The sequence below is a fragment of the Mixophyes fleayi genome, chromosome 11 (genome assembly GCF_038048845.1).
Source record: "Mixophyes fleayi isolate aMixFle1 chromosome 11, aMixFle1.hap1, whole genome shotgun sequence".
NCBI lineage: Eukaryota > Metazoa > Chordata > Amphibia > Anura > Limnodynastidae > Mixophyes > Mixophyes fleayi.
Window position 1 is genome coordinate 4,220,612 of NC_134412.1, and position 14,579 is coordinate 4,235,190.

A 14,579-nucleotide genomic window follows, 5' to 3' on the forward strand; every position below is an offset into this window, starting at 1 on the left:
CCATGATCTCAACCTTACGTTAAATGTCTTCACTTCTGCCATGTTTCTGAAGCCTTTACATGTACAGTATTGAAGTCTCTTATATAAAACCATTTGTTTCTAGGTGTAAGTTACAGTAAGATACCAACCATGTAAAACACTTACCATCAAGGCTGGGGCTCCTGCCAGGTTCCCCCCAATAGCGGTGAAGTTAAATGGAGAGACAGCAGCGACAAAGCCCTGACAACAACAGAGAGTGGGTGTGAGTTATGTATGGACACCGACATCTCCACTACATCCAGTGTCATTGGTTCAGGCTGCATACAGCCGTCACCACAGAACACCCAATAACAACCTGCACCCCTATAACCTGCCCCTAAACATATCCCCAACTTGTCCTGTTTGTTTTCTGGTTGGTCACCATCACATGTCAAGTTCTCTGCAGACCTCACATCGGTAGTTAGAGCAGGTCCAGGATAGGAGAGTTATATAGTCCCCCGGGGACGCCCCGTTATCACCCTTGTGTTACCTCTAGGCCCCTGTGTACCAGGGTGTTGGTGCTGACTGGCACGCTGATCAGTTGCTCGTGTTGTAACTCCTGGGCATACTTGGCGTTAAATCGAAAGAAGTCGATAAGCTCAGCAGCGGCATCAATTTCAGCCTGAATTACCGTTTTACCCTGAAACAAGAAATCTCTGTGTAATTGAGTCTGATCATGTTTTCTGGTGAAACGACTTATTCTATAACTATTCTGGCTTCATGGCTACATTAATTTTACCTTTATAAGTGTCATCCTGTATTATTTAAAGTGTAACTAACGCCACAAATATATTTTGGTATATTGTACAATATGGTATACTTTATTGTCTTACACGTCAAGTGAACAGAAGAGCTCAGTTTAGCTAGGAAATAATTTGGCAGTTCAGCTATTGCTGCCATATTTCTGTAAAATTCTATCCCACACGTTCAGTCACTGGCTCACATCAAATGTCAGAATTTCTCACACATTGTTCAATTCCCATTCGATGTCCCGCTTTTTAGAGCTCTTGGGATCACCCGATGTAAAGGGGCCGTCACAAATCAGGACTCACTCTCTGCACAAGTCTCTAATCCTAGCTTTGTACATGCAGTGTTTGCTGGTAGATGTGTGACTGTCGGTCAGCACTACTCTTGGTTATTTCTCATGTTTCATGCATATACAGAAATACTGGAGGCTACTTGTACCTGTCCAATCATGGTCTTAGCCAGAATCTCTGCTCTTCTTGGGCCACTAAGAAGATCAGCTGCTTTAAAGAAAATCTGAGCACGATCTTGTACAGGTTTGAGGTCCCATTCCTTGCGTGCGGACAGTGCAGAATTGATGGCTTTATTGAGCAAGTCCTGTGACAGAGAATGTACATAGACACACAAATGCAACAACATAGGCCGCAGCGCAGTATGGTCATAGGCAGACCGTGATAACGGGATCTATTGTCAGTCCAGAAACAACTCGCTACTCACCTTGTCCGCATAGCAGTATTTGGCGACTTTGTGAGAATGATTGAAAGGCTAAAATAAAAGGAAAACCATTGGTTAGAAAAGACAAGCGCTCACTCGCACCTATATTATAATGATGCTTGTCCATTCCAATATTTATTTATAACTATACCGCTCATTGGGCTCAAATGTCATAGGAACACAGAATTGTCTGATCTGTCTGGGAACCCTGCCAAGATTACATACTATTGTCACACTATAGTGACATTTTAATATAATAACATTGTAGCCATCCAAGAACAAAGGACTAATATATAATATATATTTTTTTTTTCTCTTCTCATGCCCTGTGCTTTATGTACAAACTGGAAATATCAAGATATTTACTTGCCCAGTGTTTCTAATACTAATATCTTTGTAAGTGATAATCATTCCCTGCAATAGGGAAGCTCACAAATCACATCTCCCATATTAGCGTCTATGTGAGGATACGGGATCCTTTATATCATTTTATTAGTACTGAAGGTTCACTTTAACACAACACAGCAAGTTTCTAAATATACAATACACAATACCCAGGTGAGCACCAGCGTCCTGCAGATAGCTGGGTATGTGAGGACAAGGTCCTCGGTAGCATCCCTTAGTACATGGCGCAGACCTTCTGCACTAACAACCCCAAGTCTCCTGACGTTGGCTCACACATAGCACTGCGTACTAACGGCACCTAACACATGAGTCCCTGGCACTGAGCTGACCCGCCTCTGCCAGTAGTAGCAGACGTCTTCACCCCAGCTCTCTAGAGCTTACTTACTACCTAACATGAACTTTACTGCTGACCTCACCTCCCCCAGCCAATACCTGACTTCTCTTCAATACACACAATATAACATATTGTTCAGTATTTTAACACATTCCTATATCACAAGCACAAACAAGGTGATTTCATTTAGTCTTTGTCCTAGATAATACAATCGGAGACTGCTCACAATAGCCTAATTAACATATCTAGATGTGCAAAGACTGACTGGCCCTGGAGTTAGCTGTGGACAAAAGTCTTATCTATTCACAGGAGTCTGGGGACCAGGCCTCCAAAGCTTAAGCTGGGTACACACTACAGAAATTTCAACCAACTTTTTATGCTGATCGCTCGGTCCATGGACTGCATACACACTAGCCTTGTTTAGGACGATAAAGGGAAGAGCGGACGTCCCTTTAACGACTTTTTACAGCCATGTTGTCGTGAGCAATGACTGTAATTTCGTACTCACTGTTGTGAATCGGTCGGAAGTTTATACACACTACACAGCGGAAACGAGATTGGAACGAAAATATTAAACGGTACGACCAACCAAATGAGGCGACAATCGTCCATTTGGGCAGACTTTCGACCATCGTGTCACTGCACACACTGACCCGACTTTTGAACGAGAGGTCGTATGTCGGCTGATTTAGCCGATTATTGGATGAAAACTGTGTAGTGGGTACACACTATACAACATTACTCCCAATACCCTTAGCAATTTTACCAACAATTTGGGGGGGTGACCCGATCAGCATGCTGATTCCTGTGTACACACTAAACACATTTTACAGCGTCAGATCTGAGCTTCTCATCTGTTATAACTATCGGCCGAAGCTATGGTGACTGACACTCCATAGAGATCTATGGACACTACTGGTCCTGACTGCAGACACACTGCAGAATTGTCAAAACTTTGTTGAACTAGATTCTTATTTTATTCCAGTTTAAAAATCAAATGAAACGATAAGGTGAGCATTGGAACGATGATTGTTGGAGCGTACACACTAATGTGATAACGGGCCGAACTGTCCTTTATATCTTGTGATTGGGCTGATAACTAGCTGAACTCCCTGTAGTGTGTACCCAGCCTTACACTTACCTGGGACATTCCTCACACAGTGATAGATGAACCTAAATTACAGGTTACAATCTTAATATAATGGTGTCTTACTCTTAGAAGTCATCTAGACTATATCTATGTGCAGATTGCAAATGGCACCTTTTACCATTTAAACTACAACCTGTGGCTTATATAATAACACAAGTTTATCTTAGAAATATATCACAACACTGGCATACTGTACATTCACAATATACAGCAACATTCATGATTACAACTTTGAAACACATGTACAGTATTAAACTGCTGGATAACGTGTGCGCTAGCCCTGGGCTTTAATCAGTTTAATGGTAGTGGTGGAGCAGGACTAGGGCTAGAAAAGTCTATTAGCCGGAGCCTTGTTTTCCTCAGTCTTATACTCCGGAATAAACAAAGTAGATGGATTTGCAGGGAAGGACTGACCTTTGTTGTTGGATGAGATGGAGAAAAGTAGTAAAATAAAATAATCATTTTATAATGATCCCAAACACTGAAATAAGGTTGTTTTGTACTGGTCCTCATCATCTAGCCCTATGAGCTGACACTCTCCTGCTTTTCTCGTGTATAAAGGATGAGTTGGTTTGTTTAATATTTTTTTGTTATTTCAGAGGCCCTGACCAGACCTCGCCACCTACATCAGATGTATGCAAGGGGAACAATATAAAAGAGTCACTTTCTATTATGTAGAGAGTAGAAGGAGATTGTCAGCTCACAGGGCTAGTGGAAAGGGACCAAGAAGAAAGTGTGTTGCGCACATTATTGAATGACTATTTTATATAAATAACGACTTACTTTATTTGTTACAAGTTTGCAAAAATATAAGATTGTCATATTGGGATCAGTCATAGTTACAAATCAAGGGGGTACGAGGTGCAAAGTCCACCTTTTACCGAGTGGTGTAAGAAGAGGCAGATGGGTTACCTTTATCAGATATTCTAGGGAGATTTTGGAGAAGAGCACCAATAATCGGCAGTTCTAAGTAATGATTAAACTGTGTACAAGTGTTTACCGTAAACAGAACAAAACATCCATCATTTTTATGACTCGTAAGTAACCAAATCTTACCGAAACCTGGTACCTCACGTCCTTTGTCCACACCTCTTCTCCCCCTACCACACATGGGATCTCCACCGTTTTGTCCTTAAGTTCATATAGCGCCTATTACAGAATGGGGGACAGAAATCCTGATGTTATAACAAAAGGTTCCAGTATTCCTGGAGCACCAGACGGCTGACCTTACAGTATATTTCATGATGTTGTCTCACTATAATTACATAAAGTACTTACTCCTCTGATAATTTATTCTCTTCTATTTGTTGCTCTTTTGTTTGACTGTAAATATTTAATACCACACAACGGAGTCTAGACCAATTCACTAATCTCTGAGCCTGCGAGGCTAATAAGTAACATGGATAGAAGACACACAGGTTAATACACGGCTAAGGCCTAGAGTGACCAGTTTGTTGTAGAGACAGGCAAACTGTATTTATCAGGTTCCCAACACTTCCTCTATATATCACCATTGGCGTGATCCGAAGCGGTGCTGTTAATGAAAGCCGTCTGCTGATTAGAGGAGTTGGCGCTCGTCTGATCAGCTGCAGCTTTTATATCTCTGCGTCAGATCTCATAGTGTCAAACAGCACCCTCCTCTATTCAACAGCGAGTTATTAGCAGTTGTCTATATAGCACCTACATATTAGGCAGAGCTGTACAGAGAATATAGACTTGTTCTCATCAGTCCCTGCCCCAGTTTACAGTCTATATTCCCTACCACAAACATACACTAGGGTTACTTTCATCAGAAGCCGATTGACCTACTAGTATGTCTATGAGAGGAAATCACACGAACATGGGAGAATATACAAACTCCACACAGATGGGGCCCTGGTTAGAAGCGAATGCACGACCCCAGTCTTGTTGAAGCTGCAGAGTTTCTAACTGTATGCAATAATGATGAGGACACCAGACTAATACTAAAGGGAAGGTATTTAATATGCAAAACCTCTTTATGGCAGCATCTGAAGGAAGTTACGTTGGGAGAGCATTGAATAGGGCTGTAGGACTGTGAACTGTTCTACAAATTGTTTGTATAACTCTGTTTATGTTGTAACAACTGTAATATTAAGCACCGGAAGCAATTTTACCTTTTTTAAGCAGCATTTGACAGTCCTGCAGTTACCATTCCCCCCTATAAATATAGAATAGATATGTGTGTTTCAGTATGATAGATGGTGATTGTCAGCATCCAGTGGGTAATGATTGAGGATGGATAGGGCATAAATAATATACTACCCCACATATCACCTGTGGCCCTATGGGTGCTGCCCCTTGGGATCAGTGCTGTGTGAGCTGCTGGTGTACTCACCCTGCACAGGACTGACTCAGGACCATCTTCTTTATAGGTAATGCATCTGGAAGAAGCACACGTTGTATTGGTGCCATATTTTATGGTTTCATTTATACACCCAGATATAATTAAAGAAGCACAATAATTTATATGTGTACTTAATCATAATTCACTATTATGCGGTTATTCTCCTATAATACCACTTTCAGTTCTGTGATTATTACACAGCTCCATTTGTAATGGTAAATATTACATAAGCTATATGTAGTGATCCAATATTCACACGTTTCCCTATTGTTACAGCACCACACGTCTGGGAACGTCCTACATGCAGTGTTATTATCTATATGAATTTAGACAGGTGTACTGCAGCAAAACAGTTCATATGACCATGTTTTATAGACAGTGTTAAATGCTGATTGTATTAATTCTGGAGAGGAATATGATATAGAAAGTCAGTGTGTTAGATGATAAAGACCAATGTAGTTCTGCAAAAGTGCAGCTGTAAGATAGGTAAATTAAAGGCATGAAGTACTCCGATAGTATAATGCACATTAATCTCATTACATTGAGCATGGATGTCAGAGTGGAGGAAAAGTTGTTGGTCAAGTAGTCGGCATCGCTCATTCACAAGGATAGCAGTCAGTGGTCCACGTGTGCAGAAAGACATTGCATGATTCCTGATATTGGGATCACATAGCCTGACGTTCTAGCATCCGAAAGAAGCCCCCAACCCCTTTACAAGTAGCTACATCCTAATGAAAATTCACTACAAATATTTTGTAGATTTTACAGTGTGTAAGACTGGTGCGTTTTCATCATTTGTGTTTTTTTGATGAATGTCTATGTAGAAGCTTCTCTAATAAACCTTTTTTACAGCTAATTTTTTAACATTAGACATAAAAGCACCTGTAACTTCTCATTGACATTCCTGTGAATTCAGTGTGTAAAACATGATTAAGTGGGCGGAGGATGTATATATAGGGCTGGGATTTTATGTAATATATGCAGAAGTTGCTCTCATTAGATCCAGTTGACTTTCCGTGTGAACAGACTGGAGCTGTCATTCTAGTATCTGCCAAACATAGTCCCAGCAGCTGCAGAGACAGGCTGGTGATGGCTTGGGACCTACTTAGAAATCTATATGCATCCCCCGGTCTGCCCCTCTGCTGATTTGCTGTATAGCTCTGAATAGACTTCAGAGTAGCGGCATTAGGGTTATTTTTTGTTCAAGTAACCTAGTATAAACCATCTAAGGCCCTACACATATTGAAATGCCCACTCTAATTATTTGCATTAGAGTTAGTTGTATGATTATAGTCTACATAACTAGTTGCAGATATCTGAATTCTGAGCCATCTCCACAGTGCTATATGTACTACTTATGTTTTCCCCTGTTATTGACAGTTAAAACATTTATTGTAGTTAATTTCCCTCCAGTTATTGCAGTTGAAAATAAAGTGTTTAGAGAAACAAGTCTGTGGTCAAGCTCAAAACAAGCCATGTAATTTGTATATTTAATAAATGGACAGTAATGGTTGACACCCAGGTAGCATGTATTGTATAGAGCTCATTATAATGTTTTCTTTATTGTATAGTGGTCGCTAGGATGCTCTCTGTATTGTATAGTGGTCGCTGGGATGCTCTCTGTATTGTATAGTGGTCGCTGGGATGCACTCTGTATTGTATAGTGGTCACTAGGATGCTCTCTGTATTGTATAGTGGTCACTAGGATGCTCTCTGTATTGTATAGTGGTCACTAGGATGCTCTCTGTATTGTATAGTGGTCACTAGGATGCTCTCTGTATTGTATAGTGGTCACTAGGATGTTCTCTGTATTGTATAGTGGTCGCTAGGATGCTCTCTGTATTGTATAGTGGTCGCTAGGATGCTCTCTGTATTGTATAGTGGTCGCTGGGATGCTCTCTGTATTGTATAGTGGTCGCTGGGATGCTCTGTATTGTATAGTGGTCGCTGGGATGCTCTCTGTATTGTATAGTGGTCACTAGGATGCTCTCTGTATTGTATAGTGGTCGCTAGGATGCTATCAGCATGGTTTATTTTTAAGGCCCCACAAAACTCTGCACCAGGCAGTCAAAAACCAAAAACACACTGTTTTTGATTACACCTATTTTTTTTATTTAATTCCAGGGTGACATCTCGGGGCTTCTATAGCTAGGAGTAGGGAAAAAAATCTTCTGGTTATGAGAGAAATGATGTATTTTCTAATAATCCTCTATATTAGTTCACATAGTCTACTACTTCCACTTTCTTTTACCATCTCCTCTAGGAGATTCTGCTGATCCTGGGCTTGGTGTTATAAAGTCCAACAAGGATTGATGGTTTGGTCAGTGAGTGTGAGTGCCGTCTGCTAATTACCTTGTCTATTTGTCCCAGGGGTAACGGACATGCCACCGGACTAGTTTGACAAAATACCTGAATTAGGCTGGGCCCCAGCACCTCTGTTATGATACTGGACATGCTCAGAACATGTATATAGACTCACTCCAGTGATGTTACCTCTCCCCGCTGTGTGACAGGAGGTCATGGTGAATGTTTTACTGCTCGGTCTCTCTCCTCTTCTGCTCTACATATTGATAATGCTGCCAGAATTAGTAATGTTATGGTTGTATAATAGTTATAGGATACTGATGAAATAATCATGAATACAGCTGTATTTCTGATGACAAAAGTCAGTTTCTTTAGGATACCAAAGAGATAAACGTTTATACAGCTTTTATACTACACACAATGGCTTATTTACGCAACATTTTGTTTGTTTGTTTTTTCTTTGTTTATTGTGCTTATCTAAGAGAACATCCCTGCTCTCCTATGTGCGATCTGGCTGTAGATATATAAAACCCCCTCTTACATAATGGTATATAAAGTGCTACATGTCAGTATCTGGCAGGTACAGCTATTACCTCCAACTAGGTGCACAGTCTAATAAACTCACAATGTAACTACAGTTATCAGGAAAGTCTGATTTATCAGTATTGTACATTACTCTGTGTGAGATTAGGTACATGCCCAGCATAGGTCTAAATGCTTAACGATCCAACCAGATCTGTATGTAATCTACACATGTGACAGATTAGACCAATGATGGGCAGCATGTGGCCCTCAGAGCCCCCAGCTCCTCTTTGTGTGTTATTACACATAGGTGTCTCTTGCTTTGATTAAAGGTGTTGTTTGAACTTGTTATGGAGATTAAGGGTAATGTGTGGCCCCTTTTGGAGGTTAGAGGTCCCTGAAATGTATCAGAATTAGACCCATCATGCAGGACAGCCCGATTCCATTGGTGCGAGCGTATGATGACTGCACATACGTGTAGTGAGGGCTGCACATATATGTAGTGATATAGCCGCACACGGCCCACTTGCCCACCTTTGGTGGAGCTCCAAGCTGTGATCACCTTTAGTCACCATAAATTGTTGAAAACATCTGGTCCTTCTGCCTGGAGAGAGACCTCCCAACATCTTCTGATGTCCTCCGTACTCCCAATGTTATAACAGTGCTAATACTGGGATTCCCAGTGTGTCACAGTGCTGGGCTGAACGTGGCCCGAGAATGTGAGAGGATATGTGAATATATAAGGAAATAGCCGATACATTTACCTTGAACTATTTATTTTTTTATTTTTTTATCATTGTCGCTATTTTTGTTGGAAACCACTTATACGTTTTCTTTAGAATATTACATCTGTAAACAAACAATCTGCAGGTTGTGTCTAGACTGTAGATCTAGGGCCTTCTGATCAACACAGAAGGGATAAATTACTTAATGGGCTTACTGGTCTGGAGGGGGAATGTGAGTGGTTTGGGAGTATCTGTAATATTGTCATGGTCAGCATGTATGGATTAGTCTGCTGACACTTGTATGTTATGCAACATTCTGAGAGAGAGCAAACATCCAATCTGTATGCAGATATTTACAGGAAGAGGGAGGTTGTATTACCTCTTTGCAAGTCATCTGCCTAGTGCCATAGGTTCTATCTCCAATAAGAGATTAATACAATTAAAAAAAATAAAATCAGCAATCACAGCGACTTTTCACTTGAGAATGATGTACTGCGAGTCTGATACAAACCTCATTCCCTATTCTTATAAGTTCATATAACATAACATTGTCTATTGACTGTGTTCAATCTCAGGCCATATAACAAGCTTACATTTAAAAACCGGTCACGTTAACCTTCCAATAAACTCTAGGTCAAGTGTCTTCTCCAATAGTATTATATATATATATATATTATATTAATGTGCTGACCAACCCTAACTTAGGACCCCACTTTAAACGATGTGTCCACCATGTATATGGTGGAGGGCAGACATCCCCTAGAACAATGGATCTTCATGTAATTGGGAGCGGTCACTTAACACAGTAAGATAAATAAAAAGACAACAACATTTCCAGAATTTTGGTGTTTATTGAAATTTTTTTGTTGTTTTCGTTACCAAGAGATAAAAGTACCACATCCTATTAACCAGCTTCCTGCCCAGGTGGGGCAGCAATGTATCGCTCTGCAATATCACGCCATCCCCTCTGGGAGAAAGCCGATTATTTAGGACTTTACCATTTGTTTGCCAAAATGGTTATGTGACTATTTGTAGTTACAAGGAATACAGATAGGGTACAGGGAAGATGAGAACTGAAATAACATAATATAAAAGGAAGTACATGATCTACAAAACAATTCCTGTACAAAATCCCCAATCCCCACAACTTAAAATATGAAACAAAGAAAACCTGATACATGAAAATAGTCCATTTGGCTTTAAGTGCTGTACCCTCCAGGTATAGGTTAGATTATCCGTACATCTGACACACCACAATAAATAATGTCTTCTCCTAAGAGGAATGTACTGTGATCCAGGTATAAGTGTCACGTTTAACTTTGTTCTGCCACATTAATACCACCTACAGAAAACAGGTTATAGTTATTGCATGAGGCAATTCATGGCTGGTCGGATGGATCTTTAGAGGGGACAAAGGGATATTTAAAGATGGCTGCCTTACGACTACCCAGAGTAATAGCTTAGTAGTAGCTGCAAACACAGGAAGAGGCAGCCACTTCTAGAAACAGTCATTACAAAACAGAAACGTATCCAAATTTATACATAAGACATGGTATGAAGACTACGCAACAACAAAAAAAAAAAAATACACTTTGTAAAAGAAGATTAATTGTTCAGATCTTACATTCTCCAGTGTCGCTGTTTGTAGAATGACATTGGTCACAGATGATGCAAAGGTTTCACATTTATGTTTCCCGTAGCACTGAGGTGGGGCTGGTATACAGTAATTACTGGCAAACTATAGGAAATATTCCGTTACGCAAGAAGCGTATGTTTGCCGCTGACATTTACCAATAAAACAAAGTATTCTAACAATAAATTGCTGTTTGAATTTGGAAAAGGATTTGTTGTAAATAATTAAGTTATTTGGGGGAATATGTTCTACTTCAGCTCAACAAACTTTCACACATATAAGTCCCTGCAGCTACAATAAGACCTTGGATTCTTAGTGTGTCGTTTGCTCTGACCGGTGATGGAGAAATTTCTGCTTTTCCCAAACCTTATACATGCGTCACCTCTAATGGTTCTTAAGGTACAGCCAGAATACTGAATGGAGAGAACTTAATTAGAAAAAAAAAATTTTTTGTTTGTTTTTTTTTTTTTTTGGAGTTTTTCAAAAGGTTTTGTTCATAAAAATAGAATATACACTATTTGCTTTATAAATAGATTACAGTTAAGCTTACAGAGAAATTCCCCAGCCCACCCCCCACCCCCAGGATTTGTTATCATAATCTTTATAACCCTTGTTATTTTTCAAGTCCTTTTCTGACAGTCGTCCACTACGAAGCAACACCGACATGTTTGTACAGACAACAACATGCAAGAAATACTGTCCACCACCCGCTCCTTGTATGTACACCCCCATATACCATGTGCTGTATATACCTCACCAGAACACAGAGGAAAATTACTTCTGGGACACCGAAAGTGGGGTTTAGTAGGCGACAGATACACTTTAAAAACATATATACACCTAGAAGGATACAATATTAATCTGTAGGTTTGCTGATAAGAGGCAGTACACCACGCCATCCAATCAGCAGTGATTGGTCTACTGCAAATTGTAGAAGGACATTTCTGATTGGTTGCTATCAATTACTGTACTTAACTTCCATTGTTTTATTTCTGAGCATTCCCCATCTGTGATACTCCCTTAAATGACTATAATTATCTTTGTGTTTCTTGGAAGTAATCTACACAGCACATAGAATGTAACTTTTGGGGTTTATTTAATAAGCAAGTCATTTGCACTTTCCACACCGCACGCGTCCACCAATGTGTCCTTTGTAATAATCAAGGCAAACAAACTCCAGCCCCCCCCTATCAAAACGTATAATAAAACAGTCCTTAGAGTAATCCTAAAAAATATGTCAATATGACATGTCTATTCCAATACAAAAGAAGTATTTACAGTCTGCTGATACAGAAGAAATAGCTGCAGCATTTTCTCAAATTATTTGCAACCCAGCAGGTATTTGGTACATCTGTGACCCACAACAAGCTTAAAAAAAAGGAGAAATAAAAGCAACATACAAAAGGTCTCAACTATGAGCTATGCTATTGGGCAAGTTAATTACATCCTTCACCACTAGAGGGGGCCCTTGGTAAACCGTGCAGAGCAAGTGTGCTGGAAATTTGGTTCTAAACTGCTTCCACATTTGTTGTAGGGTAAATCACCATTAAATATGTATTTGCTTGTTAATAGACAGAAAAACGGCATTATTTCTACAGTGATCAGTTGCAAAACTGTTTTAATGTTAGCTATTGTTCTGTGACAATAGTCTTCTAGTATTTTGGATCTGATCTGTATGGCAGAGTTAGGCTGCAGAGTAATGATGTAGTCTGATGCTCACAGCGCCACTTACAGGCGAGACCAACACACTACATCCCAATACAGTTTGCATCCACACTCTTATATACAAGTTCACGACCATGCTGTAGTTAAAACCGCCTGCATTAACAATGGCCCGATAAGAACCTGTGGTTAGGAAGCAGAAAGCGTTACTGAAATGCAAAGCTTCAGTTTGCAGCAAAATCTATGAAAATGCACACTGGCTTCACCAAGCCCTCTCCATACACCGGGGAAGGGATTTCAGCTTTGGTTTTACAATGCAGAGATCTATTCTCTGCAAACTCATAAATTCTAGAGAAACAATAGGTCAGAAGGCCACCAAGGTATGATAAATAACAAACAGTCCTATGAAACATAGTTCTTAATATACAGAAATGGCTTTACAGTCAAAACTCATAACAAATAGTAGTAAGATTAACACCCACTTCCCAGTAATATCGCCTTACTGATAAATAGGAAACAATGACGCACTGAGCAGCTGTTGGTTGTGCAGGACGCAGCCCTAGTCTAGGACACGGAAGTGTTTTCTGGCTGGTATAAGACTCTATGCATCAGCCAGCACAGAACGATTCTGGATCTGTTCCGGACACACTTTAATATTTCCCAGCACAACCTCCGTGGGCATTGTAACAGACACCTGTTGTAAAAGGTTCATCTAAACAGATGTGCTTATAGTCTTTCTTCCTCAATTTTGTTTCTCAGCCAATGCTCTTTTATTGGCCTTTGGTGACCTGACAAACAAATGGGGCATTTAAGCAGTTTTAACACTTCTGTGAAAAGCTTTAAACTGTAGTTAAAATAATTTTGCTCAGTTTAGCCGCTATATTACCACTAGGATACCAGGACTTAGTACAGACCAGCGGCTCAGCATACTGCTACACGCTGTGTTTAAAGGAGTGGAGCCTGGACAGCTGAAATATACTACAGGTACATATAGGAATTAGAAAGCATTTTCATTTTACACAAGAGCCGTACAATTAATTCAAACCACTTAACCCTAACTGCAGATCTGCTAAACCCAAAAGTGCCGTCACCTATATAAAGCAAAGTAATCTTTACTGCACCACGGCATGCGCTCCCCACCTCCAATGACACCTCCCACAATGGGAAACTTTCATCCAAAAATAAGGCAACATATTGCATAGTGTCCCTACTTAGTGCCCCCTTCTCCAGCTGCTGTGCTGTACTGATCGGAGAGGAATAATGGGACTCATTGGTCAATTTTACTAATCCTGCATAAACAAACGTACCTATAATCATTTAATTTGCTTAAATTGAGATACCACCATTATTTTGACTGCCAGAAACAACCCGATTTAAAGTGCATCTGATGCCTACACACAATGCAGTCCATTTTCTAGGCTATCCAAATATACACAAGAATTCAGCCTATCAAATCCCTGGGAACTCTGTGCCTGAGTGATGTCACCGCTTCAGAGGTATTTGATAGGCTGCTTTGTAAAGCGGCTCGGTCATTGTGTGTAGGCAGCGAGCGCCCTTTAACATGCTGTAAAAACTTGTTTTTAAAGCAAAATAATCCCAGGTGGCTCAGAAGTGGGGAAGGCACATGTCATACAGCTCTTTTTATGTCTTCAAGAATTCTATTTACAGGGTTTTCTGTAGAAGAATAGACATTTACAGCACCAAATAAAGGGATGAAGTCTGGAGGGCATCTTGGGAATCCTCCAAAGTCTCTGGTTTGTCCACGCGCTCATGTTCCAAAATGTCTTTGCGGTAGGGGAAGGCGTCGCTCATCAGCTGATAGCGCTGTCTCCATCTCCGTCCTTCTCAAAGTCGTCCTGCATTTCATCAGAGTTCCCTGAGTCGCTGCTGGCTACGGAACTGGTGGAGGGAGAGTTTCTGCTGTAGACAAAAGTAACAGTATTTAGACATGGGGCGGATTTCCTTCTGTCACACCCCCCCCCCGTTCCCTACTCCTCCTGAAA

The 14,579-nt window shown here is 40.4% G+C and overlaps 2 protein-coding genes and 1 long non-coding RNA gene across 4 annotated transcripts in view; 1 reads left to right on the forward strand and 2 right to left on the reverse strand.

The window, feature by feature from the left end:
- Window positions 1-14,579, forward strand: part of LOC142107339 (uncharacterized) — a 135,845-nt gene that overhangs the window by 88,119 nt on the left and 33,147 nt on the right. The gene's annotated exons all lie outside the window — the stretch shown is intronic.
- Window positions 85-8,184, reverse strand: LOC142107406 (delta-1-pyrroline-5-carboxylate dehydrogenase, mitochondrial-like). Its single transcript, XM_075190838.1, has 6 exons — window positions 8,140-8,184; window positions 4,422-4,514; window positions 1,480-1,527; window positions 1,204-1,359; window positions 509-658; window positions 85-219 (listed from the first exon to the last, which is right to left on the reverse strand). Exons 1-6 carry the CDS (start codon window positions 8,182-8,184, stop codon window positions 100-102), a joined length of 612 nt encoding a protein of 203 aa, XP_075046939.1. The 3' UTR covers window positions 85-99.
- IFFO2 (intermediate filament family orphan 2) overlaps window positions 10,113-14,579 on the reverse strand; it is a 43,888-nt gene continuing 39,421 nt past the window's right edge. The window contains exon 9 of one of the 2 annotated variants that reach the window (XM_075190712.1): window positions 10,113-14,493. In XM_075190712.1, coding sequence (XP_075046813.1) covers window positions 14,388-14,493 — 106 coding nt within the window. In that variant the 3' untranslated portion in view covers window positions 10,113-14,387. Of the gene's footprint in view, window positions 14,497-14,579 lie in introns of both variants that reach the window. The other variant, XM_075190711.1, reaches the window with a different exon arrangement.